Source organism: Rhipicephalus microplus, chromosome 10 (assembly GCF_043290135.1).
Source record: "Rhipicephalus microplus isolate Deutch F79 chromosome 10, USDA_Rmic, whole genome shotgun sequence".
NCBI lineage: Eukaryota > Metazoa > Arthropoda > Arachnida > Ixodida > Ixodidae > Rhipicephalus > Rhipicephalus microplus.
Genome location: NC_134709.1, coordinates 95,756,998 through 95,772,158, shown reverse-complemented (window position 1 = coordinate 95,772,158; position 15,161 = coordinate 95,756,998). Strand labels below are relative to the sequence as shown.

Genomic DNA, 15,161 nt, shown 5'->3' with positions numbered 1-15,161 from the left:
TGCGAAGTGTTGATGGCAGGCGTCGATTTCTTCAGAAATGAAGCGTGATTCCTGGCCCTGGCATAGACTTGACGCCAGCTGCCTTCATCATCGTTGGGAGCTTCGGCGGAGGGAAGCTCCTCTCCCTCTGTTTCGTAGATGATCATGTTGGTAGGCCTAGCCGGTAGGCCTAGCCGGTAGGCCCACCGAGGTAGTCGAACGCTGCCAAAAAGTCAATTTTGTGGATGCGAACTGCAAAGCACTCACTTGAAATCACTTCAGATGATGCGGTAGATTCCGTAGAAAGCTTCACATTTGTTCAAGTTGCCATTGAATGACCTAAATAATCAGAAACAGGTGTTTTGTCGGAGTGCTTGCGAAATGCGGCCGCTCCCGGTGGCGTCTATGGCGCGTCTCTCCACCGCCGCGAACAACGTCGGGCGTCTGATATAGCCTGGCTCATGGTGCAAGAATACTTTAGGTGAGCGAACACCGGTATTATCCACTTCCCGATAATGTCCTGCTTCGCAAGGAGCCCGAGCGATGGCGCTACGAACTTCGGAAAGCGCCATTACGCATTCACCTAACGCGACTCGAAGGGGAAAGGTAGGCTCTGCCTTTCAACGGCGAAGGCGTTCTTAGTCGAGCCTTTCATGTCCGGGGGCCGTCACAGTTCATGGGCGGATATGTGCCACCAAACTTAGGTATATCCCACATCAGAAACGTGCCACTACGCCCACTATTCGCTACTCTGCCAATTCACCAGTACGCCCGCAACTGCCCCAGGCACTCTTCCCACGTCATTCATCTCACTTCATCGGAATCCCATAGTATTGAACCAGCTGATATAGTTGGCGAAGACTAAGCCACTAGCTTACCAGTTTCATCAGTGTCCACCAAGCACAGTTACTTGAATATTTCTTTTCAGTCAATCGTATTAACCCTTCATCACAGTACCCTTCGGGCCCACTGTTCTGCAAGCAGCCCTCCCGCCGTCACGTTCAATGCACAAATCATTCAATGTTTCCATCATACTTATAGAGGTAGAAAAGGCAATCTGCGCCCCGCTCACCTGTGGATTTCTCGACGTTGGATGATAGGTTCAGTCCTGTATGCACGTCGATGCCGATGGTCGAAATAAAGCGGCTTCGCGTCGGGCAGAGCAGCAGAAGAACGGTAAGCAGACGTTTCCCTTTCGGCGTTACTTCGCGGTGTTCTTAAAAAACAAACGAACAAAAACGGCAAGTTCTCCAGTATCACGCACCTGCGCCACAGTGATCCATCTCGACTGTGACGCTACTGCCAGCAACGCGGAAATGCCGGTCCTTTGTCTCCGGTGGCTTGCGTTTCTGGATTCGAGTGACATCAGCGTTTCGATAACGGTCACGATCTCGACGATATCACGAGTTCGTCGGTTGCAAAACTATCACCCGCGAAATCACGCCCACTTTCTGCGACGTTCTTCGAGTTGGTTAGCAGCTCAATAAAACTGCATACTTGTGCAGTCATGTTTCAGAACACCGGAGGCGCACGGCCATACTTGTTACGATGAGCGCCGCATCTTAGAACACCGAAGCGAAGTAGAGGGAAAATGCGGCACTTCGTCGAAACGACGCATTATGCATCCCTTCAAACGAATAATCCGGTGCCGTTCCCGGGCGTACAGCCGACGTGAAAAGTGTAGAAAACGTGAAATATGAAAAAAACAACTTTCCGGCAAATTAGCAATGAATCTGGTCGAATTTCATTTTACGATCTAAAACCATGCGGCCACTTTTGCATGCAAGCAGGTGACTGTTTTGATTGTTTGAAGAAACCTTTATGAGGTCGTGCGAAACACGCCTTAGCACGCAGTAAATGGGTGACACCCGCATCGGGACCGCCAGGTCTCAGCCGCATCGCACGCTTGCTGTTCAGTCCAACGCTTGAAAGCGAAATCCATATTCCTTTCGAAATTCTTCGAAATCCATACTCTTTGAAAACTATTTTCTTCTGCCGGGTTGATTTGTGTGTACCCTCTTCATCCGCCTCCTCAAGGCGACTACTCATTCAGCACTGCCTCCGGCATCAGACTCATGATAACCTTTCTGCAATTGATGAGGCTCTAAAGCGTCTTTGGGACCGCCCTACCCCTGACCAAGCCAGAAAGCCATCTTGTGTCGTCTCACATTCTGGTGGCTTGCGATGTCACGCTTCTAAAAGGATATCGTGACGTCAAGATGTTGCCCCGTCATCACACGGTAAAATACTTCTTGCTTCGGCCATGTTGACGCCGCCTACGGTCACTCCTCACTATTGATGAGGCAAGTAAGGATTCCGCCTTCTTGGAAGCACTTGCTTATAACGTGGTCAGCAACGAGGCTTCAGACTAGAGATTCAAGTTGCACTTGTAATCAGCAAATTCGGGCTTCATTTTTCGCTGAGTCGTTTCTAGGATTTTCCAGTCGCGTTATATACTATTTGGTGAGCTCATTTGCACTTTGCTGAGAAATGTAGTTATTTCAGTGCCCATCACGTTCGCCAATAGCGCCTTCCTCGCTTACTTATAGCGCATTTGTCGAGGACGGTGGGTAGTTGAGTCATAGAGTAACATGAAAATTAAAAGAGTTACCACTCAGGCCAAAAGTGGTAGAGCTACGTAGCTTCACCCCAGCTTTAGGATGGCCACACATCACTTACTGCTTCAAAGAAACACGTGTACTAGTTATTTACAACGGTACCTTTTCTAAAGCAGTATACGTCTACGTGTTTTTGAGACTTTGATAGCGGCGTGAATTCGTCTTTATTGTCTGCGATTGTACGGTGCGATAACATTGGGCTGAGATCAGGCATGAATCCGACGGGAGAGCAGTGCACAAGGCGTCGACGCCACGGCACGGTGCGCTACGGTAACAATGCCACGCTCCATGTTAATGAGCATTTAGTGCAATGAAGAAGTACGGGCAGCAGGAGGGGGATGCCATAAAAGATGTGCGATAGTGTGCCTGGCGTGCGTCGTGGTCTTCGCTTGTTTCGGCTGCCTCTCACTTTGGCTGCTGCTAAACGTGAACGCCATCAATACTTTGTTAGGTGCGCATTCCTTTTGTCATTCAAGCCTTAACCTAACATTTCGGTCATTGGGCTGTTCGTTGAAGACATCTTTTTCAAATGCGAAGCATTCCTTAGCAAACTTCGGCAACTTTGAGCTAATCTATCTCTATCTATATATCTATCCAGCCGCCTACGACACTTAGCTCTCCTGGCCGTTTCGGTAATGGTATAATACGAAACTTGGTATGACATAACATGACTGTATGAAGAACATATTTGAGAAGTCATAACATGAAAATCATGACATGCATCTCATAAAAGTAATGATTTACATTTCATTGTCCTGCAGCTCTTGCGGTGGTTTAGTTCACATGACATGTTGCAAAACTGGTATGGAATGGCATGATTGCATGGTAAAACCAAGCGACTGACCCTAACATGAAAACCATGACATGCCTGTCATGTAACAACATGACTACATGCCACGCTTATGATGCGCTCGCGGCCGTTTCGCTATAGCGTTACATACACCAAATGCGGTATTACGGGATGTGAATGGATGACGAATGTATGATACTGGTGCAAACATGATAAACACGAGATGCTTGTTATGTACCATCATGACTTCATGCTACGCTCATGATGCGCTCGCGGCCATTTCGCTAGTGTCACATGTACCATACTCGGTATTACGTGACGCAAACGGATGACATAGGTAAACGACACACCCAAACATGATAATCACGACATGCGTGTCATGAAAAAACATGACTACATGCCACACTTATGATGCGCTTGCAGCCCTTTCCTTAGCTTCACATATATACCAAATTTTGTATTACGTGACGTCAATGAATGTCGAACGTATGTGACTAGTGCAAACATGATAATCATAAGATGCGTGTTATGTGAAAACATGACTACATGCCACAGTCAAGGCACCAATACATTTCGACATGACGTGGTGCGCGTGCTCACCAGCGTTCATTTCGTCACGTCACGCTGGCGTTGCCACACCGGGCACCGGTCCTGCCATATACTCACCGGCGCGCGCTGCGTTGCTTTGACGCATGCGCGTTTCAGTGTGTCCGGCGTCCCTCCGTCACGAAAAGAGGGAGACGCAGTGTTGTCTGGGTAACCCATCAGCGCGAAATGAAGCATGTCGCATTTCGCGGCAGTTGCCGTCGGGCCGCGCTGACGGACCCTGGTCGCGCCTGCCGTCAGACTATAGAGTGTTTGCGTCTTGCTAATGTAGCGTCACTGGGCCCAGCGTGCGCACGCGTCAACGCTACATTTGAGTGTATTGGGCCATTCATGATGCGCTCACAACCATTTTGCTAGCTCCACATATACCAAATTAGGTGTTATGTGACACCAAATAATGACAAAATATATGACTGGTGCAAACATGATAATCCTGACACGGAGTCATTTAAGAACATGACAGCATGCCATGCTCATAGCGTGCTCGCCGCCATCTCGCTAGATCTACATATACTAAATTTGGTATCACATGAAGAGAATTGATGACGAGGGTAAACGACATATCCAAACACGGTAATCATCATCATCAGCCTGACTACGTCCACTGCAGGACAAAGGCCTCTCCCATGTTCCACCAGTTAACCCGGTCCTGTGCTTGCTGCTGCCAATTTATACCCGCAAACTTCTTAATCCCGTCTGCCCACCTAACCTTCTGTCTCCCCCTAACCCGCTTCCCTTCTCTGGAAATCCAGTTAGTTACCCTTAATGACCAGCAATTATCGTGTCTACGCGCTACATGCCCGGCCCATGTCCATTTCCCACTTCTTTATTTCAACTATGATATTGACACGTGCGGTTCTTTTGGTTTACGAAGGAAGACGCTATCACTTTCTGTTAAGCGCAACGCAGGCCGCGTTTATCTTGTATGCCACTCTGGAACGCGTTACGACGCGTGTATAAAAACTGACACGTGCGGTTCTTTTCGTTTGCGAAGGAAGACGCTATCACTTTCTGTTAAGCGCAACGCAGGCCGCGTTTATCTCGTATGCCACTTTGGAACGCGTTACGTTGCGTGTATAAAAAGCCGGCGCAGTGCGCCACTGGGGGTCTTTTCTTTTTTTTCCGTCGGCCGACGACTGTTCACGCCGCTGTTGCTATGAGTTCTGTTTGGCCCCGTTTTGCTGGGCACAAGTTCGCCCAATAAACAGTTCGCCTGACACCGCCCTGACTCCTGCGTGCTTCCTCTCAAGTGCTGCGTGTATCACAACCTCGTGACATCTGGTGGAGGTGCTTCTCGGTCCATGTACCGTACGCCCCCGTCCAGCCGTGAGCCAAGCCCAAGCCGGCAAGAGGACGACGCCGACCCGGTCGTTCGAGTGAGCCGAAGACAACAAGGACTACCGCCCGAATACCTACCGCTCCCCGACAAGGACAAGAAAACAAAGGCTGCTACGAAGCCGGCATCCACGATGACGGAAGCAAGGTCTTCGGCAACCGTGGTCGTCAACCAGCCCAAAGAGCCGCCTACCTTCCGCGGATCGACCTACGAAGACCCGAAAGCTGGCTTGACATTTACGACCGCGTCGCAGCCCTCAATAAGTGGGACCCGGACGACAAGCTGCGTCATGTGTATTTTTACCTGGAAGACGCCGCAAGGACTTGGTTCGAGAACCGCGAGTCAACGCTTCGAACCTGGGACGACTTCCGCGTTGCTTTCCTGCGCACCTTTGCAAGCGTCGTGCGAAAGGAAAGAGCCGCAGCACTGCTTGAAACTCGGGTGCAGCTCCCCAACGAAAACGTAACGATCTTCACGGAGGAGATGACGCGACTTTTCCGCCACGCCGACGCCGACATGTCTGAGGACAAGAAGGTTCGCCTGCTTATGCGAGGAGTGAAGCAGGAGCTCTTCGCCGGACTGATCAGAACCCCGCCAAAGACGGTACAAGAGTTCCTCTCCGAGGCTACCACCATCCAGAAGACTCTTGAAATGCGGACCAGCCAATACGATCGGCGCATGTCGCCAGACGTCGCAGAAGTCCGAGGACTCTGCCCCGACGACCTGCGCGAGACCATACGCGCTATTGTTCGTGAAGAACTGCGCCGCATGTTGCCATCGTCTCAGCCCCAAGTCGCCTCTCTCGAAGACGTAGTCCGCGAGGAACTACAGCGCTCACTGAGCGTTCCTGAACGGCCACAGCCCCAACCGGAGGCGATGACCTACGCCGCTACTGCACAACGACCTGTCGCCGCTCCTCGCCAACACCAGGACCCAACGTCTCCGCAGTTTCGTCGCCAGCCACCGCTGCCACCCCCAACGCCTTCCCGCTCGCCAGTAATCCAGCGCTCGCCGAGGAAAACTGACGTTTGGCGCACCCCGAACCACCGCCCACTATGCTACCACTGCGGCGAAGCCGGGCACACCTACCGCTACTGCCAGTACCGTGAGATGGGACTGCGTGGCTTCGACGTGAACGCGCCGCGTCCGCGCCCAGGTGAGCGACCTCGCGACATCACCGACTACATCGCCGGATCGCAGTGGCAACAACGACGACCATCCCGTTCACCTTCGCCTGGCCGCTAAGTCTCCCCGGATCGCCGCCAGTACACCGGCCCTAACCGGGGCCGATCCCCAAGCCCCTACCCGGGAAACTAAAGGCAGCAACCGATGGAGGTGCGGTTGCTGCACGACGCAATGCCGAAGATCCTCCTCCGCCGCCGCCGCCGCTGCCGATGACGACGACCACGACGCACGAACTTTCCCGACGTAGTCGCAGTACGCCGCCTGAGCAGAGTCTTTACGACAAAGCCTCGCCGCCGACGCAACATAGCAGCACCGGACCAAGCCGACGCAGCCGTGATCCGACGCCCCGACCTAACCGGAACGCCAGACGACGAACCACCGACCTCGACGTGATCATCGACGGCCACAGCGTCACCGCCCTAGTCGATACCGGCGCCGACTACTCTATCATCAGTGGTCTCTTCGCCGCTAAGCTCAAGAAGGTAAAGACTGCATGGGAAGGACCGGATATCCGAACAGCAGGGGGCCACCTTATAACACCGACTGGAACCTGCACGGCAAGAGTCACGATTCACAGCCAGACGTATTCTGTGAATTTTGTGGTCCTGCAGCAATGCTCGCGAGACGTCATTTTAGGCATGGATTTCCTGGACCAGCAAGGCGCAGTAATCGACCTAAGATCCAGGTCAATCACGCTGTCCACGGATAATGCAACGGCGTCAGACTGCAACGTCGCTCACAATGCCTTGAATGTGACAGAAGAGCAGGTAACCATCCCGCCACTGTCGAGCGTCATCATTTCCGTCGGCACCAAAGCGTCTACCAACTTACAAGGTGTCATCGAAGGCGACCAGCACCTGCTCCTAAACCGTCAGATGTGCGTCGCAAGAGGCATAGCCAAGCTTCATAACGGCGAAGCCAAGGTAATGGTGACGAACTTCAGCAACGAATATAGGCACTTAAATAGGGGCACGACGGTAGCACATCTAAGCGAATTTGTGGAAGCGAGCAATGCCTTCGCCCTCACTGATTCTCAGGGAGCCGCAATGTCGACAGCAGTGTCCGCGCCCGCCTTCGACGTCAATCAAAGCCTTTCCAGGCAGCAACAAAAGGAGCTCAAAGCCTTACTCCACCAATACAAGGACTGCTTCTCGTCGTCGTCGAGGCTTCGTCAGACCCCTCTCGCGAAACATCGCGTCATAACCGACGAATATGCGCGTCCGCTCCGTCAGAGCCCCTACCGAGTTTCTGCACGGGAACGCGAGGCCATCAAGCAACAAGTCGACGAAATGCTGCGTGACGACATCATTCAGCCGTCTACGAGTCCGTGGGCATCACCCGTGGTGTTGGTGAAGAAGAAGGACGGAACCCTACGTTTTTGCGTCGATTATCGTCGCCTGAACAACATCACGAAGAAAGACGTGTATCCCCTCCCACGGATAGACGATGCTCTGGACAGACTCTACAACGCCAAGTATTTTTCGTCGATGGATCTCAAAACCGGCTACTGGCAAATCGAAGTAGACGAGAGAGACCGAGAAAAGACTGCCTTCATAACACCAGACGGCCTATTCGAGTTTAAGGTCATGCCCTTTGGTCTTTGCTCGGCGCCTGCGACGTTCCAACGGGTTATGGACACAGTACTCGCAGGCTTGAAGTGGCAGACTTGCCTCGTCTACTTGGACGACGTAGTCGTGTTTTCTTCCAACTTCGACGAGCACCTCCGGCGCCTTGAAGCTGTTCTTCGGGTAATCAAAGCCTCGGGACTTACCCTGAAGCCAGAAAAGTGCCGCTTCGCCTACGAGGAACTATTGTTCCTTGGCCACGTTATCAGCAAGTCGGGAGTGCTCCCTGATCCACAGAAAACAGCTGCGATCGCCGACTTTCCTGCACCCACCGACAAGAAAGCAGTACGCCGATTTCTTGGCCTCTGCGCTTATTACAGGCGCTTCGTGAAGAACTTTTCGCGGATCGCCGAGCCACTGACGTACCTCACGAAGGCCGATGTCGACTTCAAATGGGAAACGCCGCAAGTCGAGGCATTTCAAGAATTAAAGCGACGCCTGCAAACGCCCCCAATACTGGCGCACTTCGACGAAGAAGCTGACACCGAAATTCACACGGACGCAAGCAGCACAGGGCTCGGCGCCGTGATCGTGCAGAGGACCGACGGACTTGAAAGGGTCATCAGTTACGCTAGCCGGTCACTTTCGAAGGCAGAAGCCAATTATTCCACGACAGAAAAGGAATGCCTTGCCATCATCTGGGCTACATCAAAGTTCCGCCCCTACCTATACGGCAGGCCTTTCAAAGTCGTGAGTGACCACCACGCCTTGTGTTGGCTAGCTAACTTGAAGGATCCATCAGGGCGCCTCGCACGGTGGAGTCTCAGACTACAAGAATTTGACATCACCGTCGTCTACAAGAGCGGACGAAAGCACTCCGACGCCGACTGCTTGTCTCGCGCCCCTGTCGATCCGCCGCCCCAGGATGACCAGGACGACGACTCTTTCCTGGGACCCATAAGTACCGACGACTACGCGGAACGCCAACGAGCTGACCCGGAGCTCAAGATCCTCATGGACTACCTGCAAGGCAAGACCGCCGACGTGCCGAAAGTATTCCGCCGAGGACTGGCTTCGTTTTTCCTGCTAAACAACGTCCTCCTGAAGAAAAACTTCTCGCCGCTCCGCGCCGACCACCTCCTCGTGGTACCTTCAGCGTTACGTCCAGAGGTTCTGGAAGCATTACACGACGACCCGACAGCCGGACATCTTGGTGTTTCCCGCACACTGTCACGAATACAAGAGAAGTACTATTGGCCTCGCCTCGCTGCCGACGTCGCCCACTACGTAAAAACATGCAGAGACTGTCAGCGACGCAAGACGCCGACAACTAGGCCAGCCGGACTTCTGCAACCCGTCGAACCACCTCAACGGCTATTCCAACAAATCGGCATGGACTTACTGGGGCCGTTCCCGACGTCAACTTCTGGCAACAAATGAATTGTCGTAGCGACTGACTACCTCACCCGCTATGCGGAAACAAGGGCCTTGCCCAAGGGCACTGCCGCCGAGGTCGCCATGTTCTTCATTGAGAACATCGTCCTCCGCCACGGAGCCCCCGAGGTCCTCATCACCGACAGAGGTACGGCCTTTACGGCTGACCTAACGCAAGCGATCTTGAGGTACAGTCAGACAAGCCACCGCCGAACCACCGCGTACCACCCACAGACGAATGGCCTCACCGAGCGTCTAAATAAGACCATCGCCGACATGCTGGCCATGTACGTGGACGTCGAGCACAAGACGTGGGACGCCATACTCCCGTATGTAACCTTCGCGTACAACACAGCAGTGCAGGAAACGACGCAGTTTGCTCCATACAAGCTCGTCTACGGACGGAGCCCAACAACGACGCTTGACGCCATGCTACCGGTCGGCACCGACGAAGAAGACCTCGACGTCGCCAGCTACCTGGATCGCGCTGAAGAAGCTCGACAGCTAGCCCGCCTACGTATCAAGAGCCAACAGACGGTCGACAGGCGCCACTACAACCTTCGACGACACCACACCGAATACCAACCAGGTGACCTTGTCTGGGTCTGGACGCCGATACGACGACGGGGATTGTCTGAGAAGCTCCTGCGACGCTACTTTGGACCCTACAAGGTAGTCCGACGTCGTGGTGAACTGGACTATGAGGTCGTGCCCGATGGCTTAACGTCATCCCAACGACGCCGTGCACGACCCGAAGTCGTACACGTGGTGCGACTTAAACCTTATTACGCGCGCTGATTAGCTGTGACGCATTGTTAATGTAATTTATTGCATGTACTCTCTCTTATGTTCTGTCTTTAGCATCGAGACGATGCTTTTTCAGAGGGGGGTAGTGACACGTGCGGTTCTTTTGGTTTACGAAGGAAGACGCTATCACTTTCTGTTAAGCGCAACGCAGGCCGCGTTTATCTTGTATGCCACTCTGGAACGCGTTACGACGCGTGTATAAAAACTGACACGTGCGGTTCTTTTCGTTTGCGAAGGAAGACGCTATCACTCTCTGTTAAGCGCAACGCAGGCCGCGTTTATCTTGTATGCCACTTTGGAACGCGTTACGACGCGTGTATAAAAAGCCGGTGCAGTGCGCCACTGGGGGTCTTTTCTTTTTTTTCCGTCGGCCGACGACTGTTCACGCCGCTGTTGCTATGAGTTGTGTTTGGCCCCGTTTTGCTGGGCACAAGTTCGCCCAATAAACAGTTCGCCTGACACCGCCCTGACTCCTGCGTGCTTCCTCTCAAGTGCTGCGTGTATCACAACCTCGTGACAATATCCTTAACCCCCGTTTGTCCCCTAATCCACTCTGCTCTCTTCTTGTCTTTTAAGGATACACCTACCATTTGTAAGTGGGAATACACTTTATAAGGTGGTGGTGGTGGTAAAAAACATTTATTTCAGAAAAAGTGTACTAGAGAGTGCCGACGTGGCCCATCGGCGTGCTAGAGTGGCAAGACCCTATTCCGGGACGCCAGTGGAGCTGGAAGCTGCCCGTGCGCGCTCCACCAAGGAGCGTTGTGCAGCCAAGGTAGAGCAGCCGAGCAGGTGCTCCTCCCAAGCCTCTCTTGTTGGGATAGGAAAAGGGGATGAGAAAGGGACGGGATTAACTGGGCACGATGCTACGACGTGATATGTGTCGGCGAGTACATGACAGGTCGAGCAGGTGCCATTGATTTCCGGCAAAAAGTGCCTGGCGACCGCCGGACTGATAAAGGTGTTCGTCTGCAGGCGGCGTAGCAGTCGTTCGTCCGCTTTCTCCAAACCGCGGGCGGGGTCCGGGTAGAGGCGGCGCGAAGCCCGGTAATAAGCCAAAATTTCGCGAAAGCGCGTCAGGTTGGTATTTCCAGATTCCGTCTCGGGACATGGAGGGGCAACGGCCCGGACAGGAGAAGCGAGGGCAGCGGCATCTGCCGCCTCGTTGCCGGGCAGGCCCGGGTGGCCTGGGGTCCAGACTATACGAATGGGATGAGGGTTAAAGCGCCAAGAGGCTGCCTGTAGTATGCTAGCCGCCAGCGGGGCAATGGAACCCTGGAGGTACTGAGAACAGACCGAGCGCGAGTCCATCAGGATAGTGCGTGAGGCAGGGTGAGAGGCGGCCAAAGCTATGGCAACCTCTTCAGCGTGCGTTACTGTGTCTGCTCGAAAGGAGAGGCCATCTACATGTTTGCCCTCTGTAATCACGGCAGCCGTGAAGTGACCCGAGGAGGAGGGACCCGAGACGTCCACGTAGAAAACACCAGGACGATCGGAGTGTCGCGTATGAAGGGCCGCGGCGCGTGCTAGTCTACGGCCAGGATGGAGGTCGGGGTTCATATTACGGGGTAGAGGTTCCACTCATAGCTTTTGACGCCAGAGCTCTGGTACCAGCTGCAGAGGGTCTTGGTCAGATATCGGGTTAAGGCCAAGTCTGTGTAGAAGACGGCGCCCTGAAGGCGTCTGCGACAGTCGATTGATTTGGTTAACGCGATGAGCTTCGCGCATCTCTGCAAACGTGTTGTGTACCCCCAGAGCCGTGAATCGGCTGTTGGAAGTTGCAATCGGTAGGTCCAGAGCGCGTTTGTATACTGAACGAAGAAGGACGTCCAGCTGGTGCTCGTGTCGACGACGCAGGCGAAGGTAAGGCAAGGCGTAGAGGACGCGACTGGTCACAAACGCGTGGGCCAATCGGTGGGACTGAGACCCGCGGAGGCCGCCGCGCTTGGTAGAAACTCGCCGTATCATGCGGCTCACCTGTTCGCTGGTGCACCTGAGGCCTGCTATTGTGCCCTTTGGATCCAAAGACGATGTGAGGTGAAGGCCCAGAACCCGAACATTTTGCACTGACGGGACGGGCCCGGACGGAAGAAAAATTTGAGGTGGCGGTAGCGGAGAGACTGAAAGAAGAGCCGATTTAGCTGGAGAGCACTCCAGGCCGCATGAACCTGCGTAGGTGTCTACCAGAAGAGCAGCCTTTTGCAGGCGTTCTTCGATTTGCGCTAAGGAGCCGGTGTTGGTCCAGATTGTGATATCGTCCGCATATAGTGCGTGTTGTATTCCCTCGACCTCGCTTAGAAGAGAGGGGAGGTTCATCATCGCCACGTTAAAAAGCAGAGCAGACAGGACTGCCCCTTGAGGTGTACCCCGCGTGCCTAATAAGTACAGGCCGTGTTCGGTAGAATTAAGGCGAATGAAGGCGGTGCGATGTGATAGAAAGGCGCGAATGTAGTTGAAACTCTTCTGCCCGCAGTTTGTGGTAGACAGGTTAGTGAGTATAGTGCTGTGTTTGACGTTGTCGAACGCCCCGCGGAGATCGAGAGCGAGCACGGCTTTATCGTTATGGCGCATAGTAGTCGGCTCTATGATATCGTGTTGAAGCTGGAGCAGGACGTCCTGCGCCGACAGATGCGGGCGAAAGCCAAACATCGTGTCGGCAAAGGTGCTCCTTGCCTCCAAGTAGGCGGAAAGGCGTTCGCGAACCATGGTTTCCGTGAGTTTGCCTGCGCAAGACGTAAGTGAGATGGGTCTCAGTGCCTCAATACTAACGGACTTTGCCGATTTGGGAATGAATGTCACGACCGATGTGGTCCATTCCATTGGAAGCGGAGAACCGTCCCATATCGAATTTATAAGGTGGAGTAGCGAGAGGTGTGCTTGGTCGGGAAGATTTGCCAGGAGCGATACTGTGATTCCGTCGCGTCCAGGGGCCGTGCCCCGTCGTATTTTCGTAAGTGCAAATCGTAAATCAGAAAGCGCGTATGGGGCGTCGAGGTCAATGTTAGGGGCGCCGGAATACGTACATGCTGGGCCTGCGGGATCAATTGTGCGGCAGATGTAGCGGTCACAAAGTTCTCGCGCGAGTTCATCCGTAGTGCCCTGAAAGGCATGCAGAACACGGTGGAGCTGGCGTTGCGTTTCTCCCCTGGTGGTGGAGGGATCCAGAAGGCTTCTAAAGAGTCGCCACGCACTCTTAGAGCTCATCTGGTTTGCAGCCTTCGAACAGGTGTCTGCCCAGTTAGCATCGGAAAGTTGTGCGGAGTATGCGGCCGCCTCTGCAGTGAGCGCCTCAATGCGAGCGCGAAGTTTCCGATTAAGTTTGTTGCGTTTCCAGCGCCTTATGAGCCCGCGGCGAGCGTGCCAAAGATGTAGGAGGTTTGGATCGATTGCAGGAGTCACATTAGAGGTTGCAAGGGTGCGAGTGTTCGCTTGTTTCATATGAAGAGCGTATGATGCCCACGCTGCATATTCGGTCGAGGAGAGGCCGGCGGGGAATGGTTGCATTCTGAACTGAGTCCAATCGGTGAGACGGGCTTGGCCCCAGTGTTGGCGCATTTTCTGCCGCGGTGTGAACGAAATGCGGAGTAAAAAGTGATCGCCGCCTAGGGTTTCGCCTAAATTTTCCCATGTAGCATCGCGGATGTTACAGGTGAGGGAGAGGTCGGGGCATGTGTCTCGCGTGACGGAGTTGCCGGAACGTGTGGGTTGTGCCAGATCGGTAAGAAGCGTCAGGCTCAGCGAGGAAATGAGCTCTTTGAGCTCTCTGCCCCGGGCCTTCTCGTAGTGGTAACCCCAGTGAGGGCTGGGGGCATTAAAGTCCCCGACAATCACCAGTGGTTGTCGGGCCGCTATACGCAGCGCCCGATGGAAGAGATGCGCAAACGAAGCCCTCGCAAGGCGAGGGGGACAGTACACGTTTAAGATATGTATTGATGGTTGGCCCCTCCACTGAGACAGCACTGATATCATGCAGTAGTCGTAAGGAAGATCCAGGTCGAGGTCAATCTGTATCACCATGTAAGCTTTATGCACGAGGAGGCATGTGGTGGTACCGCCTACATAGGAGCAGTATCCAGAAAGGGATGGAGCAGGGCCAGATTCTTGGAGCGCCAAGACGGCCGGCTGAGAGCCAAGTGAGCTGAGGAAAAGGGAAAGATGTGAACGCTTTCGCCTGTTCCCGAAGCCTCCAGGGTTCCACTGTATGATCTCGAATTTAGACGCAATGTTTGAACGGGACGTACGATTGGTAGCCATCGTGACTGTCTTAAATTTTATATTTGGTCCTCCATATCCCGCTCGGAATCTTCAGAGGCAGGGAGGGGCACGGAGGCCGGATTGTCCGACGGCGGGGTGGTGGTAGCCACCTTACGATGACGCCGTGGAGCTGTACCCTCACTGCTCTCCGAGCAGGAGCGGGAACGCGATGCCTTAGGTTGAAACTGGGTGACTGCCCAGGCTTGAATAGCCTGGGTAACCTCTACTACTATGCGTTGGACCGAGAAGCTGGTGAGGAGGTGATTAATCGAAGCTTCGACGTGCGTGAGGCGTTCCTCTACACGCGGGGTGCGCTCTTCGCTAGGGAGAGTTTGGTTAGCGGGCAAGAGAACCTGAGGTGCCCCAGGAGCCTCAAGAGCTTCTGGAGTAGATGTGGCACCAGTTCCGAGTGCTGGAGTACACATGGCTGCTTGAACCAGCGGTTGAATGGGAGTGGACTTAGCGCGAGGACTAAGCTTGGGCGTAGCTTGCGTAGCCACTTGGACAGAGGAGGCAATACCGGATGGCCTTGCAGTACACTGTTGTTGGGGTTGAAATCGCTTATTTAAGAGTTCGAGTTGTTTAGT

At 53.7% G+C, this 15,161-nt stretch overlaps 1 protein-coding gene across 1 annotated transcript in view; it reads right to left on the bottom strand.

The window, feature by feature from the left end:
* The window catches only part of LOC142774334 (uncharacterized), a 46,439-nt gene extending 45,177 nt beyond the window's left edge, over positions 1-1,262 (bottom strand). The window contains exons 1-2 of the mRNA XM_075874728.1: positions 1,244-1,262; positions 1,052-1,195 (exon numbers count right to left, since the gene is read on the bottom strand). Of these exons, the coding sequence (XP_075730843.1) occupies positions 1,052-1,195; positions 1,244-1,262 (163 nt within the window). The remainder of the gene's footprint in view (positions 1-1,051; positions 1,196-1,243) is intronic.
* Between the last annotated feature and the right edge of the window lie 13,899 nt (positions 1,263-15,161).